At 43.1% G+C, this 9,747-nt stretch overlaps 1 protein-coding gene across 1 annotated transcript; it reads right to left on the minus strand.

Annotated features, from left to right (window-relative positions):
- Nucleotides 1-550: 550 nt before the first annotated feature.
- On the minus strand, nt 551-9,704 carry LOC136436285 (uncharacterized). Its single transcript, XM_066430133.1, has 6 exons — nt 9,455-9,704; nt 7,247-7,431; nt 6,534-6,664; nt 3,048-5,957; nt 2,468-2,685; nt 551-1,774 (listed from the first exon to the last, which is right to left on the minus strand). Exons 1-6 carry the CDS (start codon nt 9,502-9,504, stop codon nt 1,705-1,707), a joined length of 3,564 nt encoding a protein of 1,187 aa, XP_066286230.1. The 5' UTR covers nt 9,505-9,704; the 3' UTR covers nt 551-1,704.
- Nucleotides 9,705-9,747: the final 43 nt, after the last annotated feature.

Consider the following 9,747-nt stretch of genomic DNA (forward strand, 5'->3'; position numbering starts at 1 on the left):
CAGGCATGAGTTCTCAGCTTTTATGGGCGGAAACACATGAATAGCTCGCATTTTTTTCACCTAAAGGTACGGTGCCGCAGGTGTCATACATTCAAGACAATACCATACATTGTTTAGATTATCATATCAAAGAAAGAAGCGGCCGTATGGTCGTGGGAATGCCACACAGTGTTGACCACATATTATGCAATGGTTGTTGTCTGTCTGTCATGACGTCAGGGGATTATCATATGCCTGTAATAAAGGCATATAACCACGTGGCGTATTATGGGGCTTTCAGATTCTATACATGACGTGTATGAGTATCATGACGCCAAGGGATCGTCGAACCTTAGATCAGATTACTAGTATGTTACTAGTATAGCTACAGGGACAGTCTCCCGGGTAGCCTCTGTCAGGCTCCATTGGCGGCTGAATAGAGTAGAAACTGGCTAAATAAACAGATAAGGGACGTTTCTGCTCTATCGAGCCTCCTCTATCTGAAGCCTGTTAGAGTCTATCCCGGAAGTAGTTGGGAAGAAAAACTGTACCAGAAAAAGAAACATAGGAATACACAGCAAAAGATTTATTTGCAAATATCTTTATATATTTACACAAATTCTGAAGGCACAGAGAACCACAATGGGGATTGGTAACATACATAGATGCACAACAGGAAGTCGCAATGGCAAACAATGGGAAAGTAGGGCACGGACACATTATGCCCATTATGCTAATGCCTTGGTCTGAAAAGTAATCCTAGGTGATGTTATCTTTCCCTCTTCTGTGAGCGTGTATCCTGGATTCCAGACTGTTTATAGCGATTGTGTGCCTAGTCAGCCATTTATGATGCAGTGCACTGGGAAACTTTTAGCATTACAATAAAGTAATTAACCTTTCCAGCATTCATGTTTTCCAATTCACTATCTAGTGTCAGGATCAAAAGTTATGAGTTCATTTTTGTTTGATTTTTCTGGAAGAGGGAGGTCAGGATCATGTAGGACTCTAGGAGTTGTTTTCTCAGTCTTTATGAGACATCTTAGCAGCTACCTTTCAAACTGCAGAGTATAAGCATGCACATGTGAACATACAACAGTGTAATAAATTGAATGATAAACAGAGTGCAATCATATATTTACATCTCATCTCTTATATAAAAGTTGACACTCCATGTATTACAGTGTACTAGTGTAATTATTATAACCTAAACATAGTACAATCATATATATACATATCATCTCTTATATAAAAATTGACACTCCATGTATTACAATCTAGTACAAACTATACACAAACTGTAACTGCTTCGTGTAAACTGAATTGATTGTTTCCTCCACCACTCACTGCTGACTATTGCTACAATATGCACCAGTAAAGATTTGTTGCATTAATGTGCACACAGCTGGAGAGGTTTAAAGTGCTTGTGCCACCAAGGAGGTTAAATCTCCAACAATCAACCATAATGAGCATTAGTCAATGAATAAAGACATTTGTACAAAATATACACCATTCTGATGTTAGGGAACATCAAACCTTACAAATCAGATTTTCAGTTCTCAGTCCCTGCTGACAAATAATCAAATCAATTTCTGCCAAGACGTCACAGTGAAGATGGTTCAGAACATGGTATCACACCTCATGAAAAATCTTCTTCTGAAAAGCAATACTAGTAATTATGGTAACTGGCAATTATATGTAATTGCCATGATTATACACTAAACCTCCCTACTTGATGCCCTTTGCAGCCAGTTCCTCCTTCACTCTTGTCAAATACTGAGGATCAGGGTAGCCGTATCTGCAAAACAAGTGAAGACGAGTCTCAGGATATTACTGAGAGTTGGGGTGAATGGTCTGGCAGAGACACCGATAAAGCATAGCCTGGTATCCATTCTATACTAGCTCTGGTTTGCTTCCTTTGCCAAACATACTAGTAGTCTAGCACCTGTTAATAGATAAACTATTGGCATTTGAATATTCACCTAAAATGAAGGTGAGAGTTCTGTCCTTGTAACGGTATGGAAACAGGGTAAGAACAAGCAATAAAAAGTTAAATCTCTGTTACACTGCTTCTGAGAAATATTTCACTATTGCAGGACATAAGAACCAAATATTTCAGTGGGGACGGGGGACACACTTTTCTGTGAAAAAAAGTGATCAGAGGAGTGAGTCGAAACTAGAGTAGGATGCATACCAGCTGCAGGCTAGATTAAGCAAGGACGTAGATTAACCCCTTCAGGGGGTTTTCTAGAAAAATTGAACAAGAGGGAGCACACAGGCGAGGGAGCGAATTCTATGATTTATGGAAGAATCAATCGCTGAGTGAAGGCTGTATGCTGGATATTAAGCTAAAATCTGAATTCCACTATAGGGGGTGCTGCGCTGAAACAAGAGGGTGCAGCGCCCCTCTTTCCTGATTTAGATGAACCCCTGCCCTTAAACTTAAACAGTTTAAGAATCAAGGGTTAGAAAAGCAAAGAAATTTGTATACCTGTTAGGACCGCCATACTTGCTGGTTTTGTGGTGGATGTCATTCCAGACCACAGTATCAGTCAGTCCTGTGGTCGCTGATGTGCCGATGGTGAAGACAAGACGGCTGTCAAAGGCTCGCTTTAAGAGTTGGAGCACCTCACGGCCCTCTGTGTTGTCCGGAAGGTAGGCTGTCCGTGATGTTCCAGTGTAGGGCTTCCCTGGGTTTGGATGCTCTGGCTGTAATGAAAATATCAAGACATGGCTCTATATACTCAGAGACTGATGTCAGTAAAATACAGCAACAGATAAAGCTATAACAACAACAACAACAACAACTGTTTGTCTTGCCTAAAATAAAATCCATTGACTACAGTGTCTTTGAATGTTTAACCAGTGCAAATTTAGTGCTATGTGGTATCCATAGGTCAAAACTGATATCAAACATTAGTTAAATCAACATACAAAAATGATTTAAAAGACTTCTTTGTAACATGATTTATTTTCAATTTTGATTTAATTTGTAAATATGTCTTAACCCAAGACAATACCATTTGTGAGTCACCATAGAACATGTATGTTGACAAGTTGACAACACATACCCCTTGTATACCACTGTGGAAGTCATAGTGGATTTCAATCATTGAGTGGCCTCCATACCCTGGAAGGGAGTTTAGGTAGTCAGTGCGATCTGTCATTGTCCCATGGGGCTGGTTGCCTTTCAGTCGTCCGATGACAGATTTGCAGATGGGACACTGTCCGGAAAGCTTCAAGGCATTGTCCAGGCAGTCAGCACAGAACCTGTGCTTACAAGGTGTTGTTGTCACCGGCCCAGTGAAGTCAGAGAGGCAGATCGGGCACTCGTCCTCTTTGTCGGAGTTTCCAGATGCAGAGGAGGCTGAGGATGCCACTCCTGGTGAGGAGAATCGTGTCATGCTCTGACTTGTTGTAGGATGTGCTTGCTGGATGGCTGGAAGTGGCTGGCTTGTCTGGCTGGTCCCAGGATAAGTATGTGATGGGTCACCACTTTTAGAGGAGGTTGGAGAAGGATGTGGGTAGGTTGGTGTCGATGTTCCATGTGGGTAGGAAGAAGAACTTACCGCAGCAGCGTATGTCAAGGTTGGACCTGGGTAGGCTATGGAGCCCGATGCAGTGTGGCTAGTTGACCCATGTGGTGAACCGGGTGGATATTTTGGACTTATGTTTCCACTGCTGCTGTACATGTAGCCTGCTGCTCCACTGCTGCTGTCCTTTGCAATTTTTGCCTTAAAAGCATCACAAAAAGCCTTGACAGCTTCTCTGTCGTTGTCTACAAGCCTGATATCGAGAAGACTGCTACCTGTGCCCCTTCCATTCTCTACAAAGTCCACAATGGCACTACACATAGCTTCTGCACATACTCTCCTGGGCATCCCAGATGCACCTGAACTGATGGCTGGCATAGCAATGGACTTGGCATTCAACCTGGAGGCAGCTGTAGTGAGGGCTTTCAGACAAGTGTCATACAGTTCCTGTTTGCAGTTCCAGGCAGAACTTGATACAAAGGTTGGACCAACAGCATGAATAATGTACTTGCATGGAAGTCTCCCTGGTTTAGTCCAAACACAGTCTGTTGTCCTTGGGCTACCGTGTTTGATGATGTAGTTAGTACATTCTGACTGGATAGCTCTGCCTCCTGCTCTACTGATGGCTCCAGACACTCCTACTGCAAGCATCAGGGAGCAATTGGCCGCATTGACAATGACGTCAACATTCTGAGCGGTGATATCTCCCCTTGCTATATTTATATATACTCCTGTTGTCTTCTCCAAAAAGATGCTAGAACTACTAGTGCTAAGGTCGAACCAGCTTGGCTGTGCATTTGATGGTCCATTTACAGCAGATGAAGATGACGTATTGGAGGATGGGTTTCTTCGTCTTCTCCTTGACTCGGTTATGTCCAACAGACCACATATGGTTGCTCTTGCTGCACGAATCTCTTGCTCTTCACCGATGAAGGTAATCATTCCATCCACATTTTTGATGAATACAGACGGGTGAGAATCCTGAGCAAGTTTTACTGCATCTACACACTCTCCTGCCATGATATTATGCAAACAAGTGTCAAGAGATCTGGAGTCCAATTTACTGAACAGACTCTGGTACAAGGTGATGAAATCCTCTGATGCAGCTTTTGCATCCGTTTTGCTCCCTTTTATGCACGCTGTGCTGTTGTCTTTGCTATGGTCAAAATTGACCCTGTGCTTCCTTGCTATCTGATTGATTTCTGAGCTGTGTACATTGATGATGAAGGACATGATATCTGGATCAACTGTCTGGTCAATGATGGTTTCTGCTATTGCTTCATCATCTTCGTCCTCTGCAGACATTTCTGGCAATTTGTAAGTGCCGCTGGTGCTTGTTCTGTCCTGTGGGGGTCCCGATTGTTCACGAGTCATTGAAGGATCAGATAATTTTGTCTCACTCTTTGCAGGGATTGATATTGACCTGTCCAAAGCACGTACACCTTGTTTTTTGCTTCCAGAGCTGTGTTTTGAACTGTTCAGAGCTGATGGTGAGTGATGTGTTTCATCCCATTGTGGTCCTACTGCTCCTCTGCTGCTTGTCCCATATGTAGATGACGTGCCATCAGGAGCACTCATTGACCGCTGAAAGCCTGACAGCCTTTCGTCTCCCCTTGCTTCATGCTGCCTAACTTTTTCTCTTTGCTCTAGACTCTGACTTCGAGTAAATCCAACTTCGTCATCATCCCACTTCTGACTATTCTTGGTCATTTGTGTGGTACTTCTGCGACTACTTGCACCATTCCTCTGTTCTTCTTCCTTGTTTGGTCTTGTGCTGCTTGACCCATATGCTGACAAACCACCATCATCAGGGGCACTCCTTGACTGTTCAAAGCTTGCCTGTGTCCCATATTCCTTTGCTTCCTTTGGATCATGTTCTTCTCTTGGCTCTGAACTTTGACTACAAGCAAATCCCTTTAAGTTGTCTTCCCTACTTTCATCAATCTCTGTGACATGTGAGATACTCCTGCTGCTACTTGCACTGTGATTCTTCTCCTTTCTTTCCTGGTGTGGTCTTGCACTGCTTGCTCCTTCCCTCTGCTTTCCGTCCAAATGTACCCTTTTCAAATGGTACTGGATATCTTCATCAGGATTCTCTGTCCCCTTGTTTACAGCTGCTTGCAGGTGATGTTGGCTGTCACCAGCAGGTGTGATACCGGAGGCATCTTCACGGTGTTCCAGGTTGTTGGTCACACCTCCCTCTGCCTGGTTCTGGCCATTCCTCGATCCCGGCCCATTTGGATGCTGACAAGGGGATTTTGCTGCCTCAGCTTCACGAACCAAGGCAAGTAAATGACTACTGGCATGAATGACATCACTCCAGCCTCCTTTGAAAGTGATCATATCATTTGCAGATCTTTTCACTGTGATGCTGGGCTTTGATATCTTATGCTCGCACCTTTCCCACACCAGTAGACTCATTGGCTGGTGAACTTGTACTGTAGTACGCTGAACAAAAAAGCATAATCAAATTGGTCCACTGAGTGACTATGTTCTAAAGCTACAGTTTCCAAGTTACTACCCCAGGTCTTAATATAGAAAGCCCAGAGCATTTTCATTTACTCCTCATTACATTGATTCTATTGGACACTGCAAGAAAATGTTTACTACTTTGGTGTTCTAAATGGCATGTTAATTCTACTGTACATGTAGAGCAAGCTGCTAGGGGGTCCAAACCTACACCATTTCTTTCTTACATCACAAGCTATCTGCCACCCAAATATCAAGACCATAGTACGTCCAGGTGAAAAGATACAAAAACGTAAGTTCTGCTGCAGTACCAAGGTCACATACCAGGGGGCCCAAAATCGACCTTGCGTTGCGGCTTCACAACACCTACCCAGATACCAAATATAACTGTAATCGCTGGAAATCTCAAGATCACAGATTCATCGACTACCACATTATTTGGCAATGCACAGCAATATTAATATTCACAGGCAATTAGCTCTGAAATTCAAGCTCAAAATGTCCTGGAATCTGCATCAATTTCAATGTTCTTGAGAAAGCTAATATGACGCACACCTGCACACAGCTGGACTCTTCCTGTCTGGTTCTGTCCATCTCAAGTGCTCTGACCAGGAAAGATGACCAAGACTCCACCTGTACAGTCACTCCAGCCAGCTCATGTTTCCTAGCAACAACCCTGTCAATGACTGGAAAATTAAAAAATTGCTATAAGTACAGTTAAACAGTAATGAACCAACAGAGCAATGAAGACATGCTAAAACAACCTGGGTACATAGTTCATAACCTGCATTACAAAGTAAAATCACAGAAAATATAAAGACAAAATTTAATTTAGAATGTTCTAAAACACCATGTTGACTAAAACAGGGTTTTCATTTATATACAATGTACTTAGAGCTACGATTTGGGAAACAAATATCAACCTTGTACCATTTCAGTTTCATGACCACCTGTGAGTTCAATGATCAAGTTCAAGATGAGCCGAAGGGTATTGAGCTTTTTTATTCTAGCCGAGCTCAGCCAATCACCACTTCTATTCTCAATCAGTGTTTTGGCTGCTTTTACCTGCAGCTAGCTGCTACTGAGGTACATCATTTGAGGCTCTTCCATACACAGGACTGAAGGTGGAATGCCCCCTACGAAGGATGACAACAACCTGTAACCAGACCAGGTGCCTGTCACGGGCTAGAACTCCTGGTCACTGGATTCACAGAATTGTACCATGCAGTAAAGCAGCTTAGGATTTTAAGATTTGTGCCTCCACCAACCTTTCACATCCTCAAAGATGACTTTAGCCTGTGAAGTTGACAGTCTCCTGACCTGTTCCACATCTCCCCCACCACTGGATGACTTCTGGAAGTGGATCATCACCTTGTCATCTGATAGAGTGCGGGGTATATTGGACACAAGAATGGACCTGCTTTCATCATCATCAATCCCATTCCTGGGTTTCCTGTAGAGAAGAGAGTCTCAGACTTTTAATTGGTCTCTGAGTTGTAGCATGGCTGGGAGATGTGTTACATAGACATGGAATACAAAGTGTATTACATAGCTACATGTACCTACGTTTACATACATGCGTAACAACCATATATGCCTACTAGTACACACATACATTACGATACATACATACCTACATACACATATATATACAAAGCGCCCCTGCCTCTGTACCAAGAGGTTGGGAGTACGAATAAGAGCAGTGTTGTCTTTCACCTGACATGTACGCTTGTCTACTGGAAGGGGTTCTAGTCCTTGACATAACACTGGTCATTGTACATCAAAAAGAGCTAGGGGAATTTAAGAATTTGCCCAGTACAATGAACCTGTAAATACTGTACATAGTGTCTGTCTTCTCCGTCACAACCAGTGGAATACTGTAAAATGCATTTAAGTTTGTGTGGTTTTAATTTTGGGGTAGGGACAAAATGGAGTGTTCACAATGGTTTTAAGTTAAACTGTTAAGTGATCACTTTCACTTTCACATGCATACGGCACAAACATACAGACATAGTACATATAGTCATATACAATGTTACGTATCACATACATGCATGCATATGATATAAAAACAGGTGATGATGGTAAACAACATCCTTCATTATGTCACCAAGGTCAGAGGTTTCCCAATGTGGATGGTGAAGTACTGTGACCCCAATAGGTGTTGTCTTACATCCAGTCCACCCACATCTGGAACTCCATTGACCCAGTTTTTCCTCAAGGAAATGCCATTAATAGGCAAACCCCCATGCATACCCTTGGGGCTAGGGGTGGATACCGGTTCGGCTGGACCGGTTTGGACCGGAAAAACATGCAAGAACCGGGTCAAAAAAACCGAAAGTCGTGAACCGGTTTTTTGGACCCGGAAGTCGGAACAAAGTAGAAATATTAGAATATTCAGGCATCTCCTCAGTTCTGGCCACAGAAGGGGAAAAATAGCCTTGAATCAAACTAAATTAGCCTGAAATAAGTCCATATTCACCTCTTTCTATAACTGTTTGTTCAGTTTTAGGTCGATACTGAAATGTGCTACGAAAACAACAACATTAAAAGTTACCACACAGCCACGAGGTTGGTGCCGAGGTGCCGAGTATTATTGCCCATAAACTCGCGTAAAATTTCACTCCAAACGTAAGAATCAGCACTCAAACAAATTAAATATGGGGCAAACAACATCTTTTCTTTCTTGTACAAGTGTATTCAGTCCATTTTTACGAGTTTGGGACGCATTAACCTCCTTGATTGAACCGAGAAATCCTCTAGCGCCAGCAGCGGCGGCCATCTTGCTTTTCTAGTAACTGGTACCTTCAAGTCGGGAGAGTGCAATTATCAACCTGCTCACTAGAGGGAGCTGCTAGGAGTTAACTATCAAGATCTGTTTTCTCAAGGTGGTTTTCTTCATTAGTTTTATTAAATATATTTCGAACTCTGGATATTTTATTTAAGGCAATTAATATGTTTTGATGAAATAAAAAGTGTTGTAAGTCTGCTTGTTAGTTACTGACAAAAAGGCATTGAAAGTAAGTGCAACATTCAAATACATATTGGTTTGATGGGTCTTTGATATTACCTAAGTATACTAAGATATCAACTAGACAGGATCAGGTTTAGGTTCAGGTCCGGACCTGAACCTAAACCTCTGGACCTGAACCTGGACTCGAACCTGATCGAGCCGAACCGGTATCCACCCCTACTTGGGGCCCAAAAAGCGTAGACAGCCCAGGGTAGACAGCCCAGCTTTTTCTATAAACCCATTTAAACCACCCCTTTCACTTTCCAGAACTCCTACCAGGCAAGATGGCTGCCTTTACACTGAGCTAATTTTAACAACGTTGCATTCAGCTGCACACAGTATACTGGTAACGTAACCAAACAAAAGAGGTTGTGTGCAGGGCTCAAAGGTAGCGGGCTAGCTTTATGCCACAAAATTACACTGCGTATTTATGAATAGGGCAGTTGACAGTAACGTTACTCACCCCGGTGCAGAGGCCCCCTCGGAACTGAAGCTTTCTCTGCTCTGTGACATGTTCAGAGTTACGTCTGTGACGAAAAGGCCAGCTAAAAGACGGGTAGAACTTCGCAGCAGCAGCTGCCCTTGGTCTCTGGGAATCGGAGCATCGTTTCTCGGTACGAAAGCAGCCCGATAACAACGATCAGGTGACTCGAACTGACCAACGCGGACGGACCTGGGGATTCCCCCGCCAACAGGTAACCTTTGACATCCCGCCCAGCCAATCAGCAGCCGCGCTGACCGAAACTTTGGATGACG

This window comes from Branchiostoma lanceolatum, chromosome 6 (assembly GCF_035083965.1).
Source record: "Branchiostoma lanceolatum isolate klBraLanc5 chromosome 6, klBraLanc5.hap2, whole genome shotgun sequence".
In the NCBI taxonomy this organism is placed as follows: domain Eukaryota; kingdom Metazoa; phylum Chordata; class Leptocardii; order Amphioxiformes; family Branchiostomatidae; genus Branchiostoma; species Branchiostoma lanceolatum.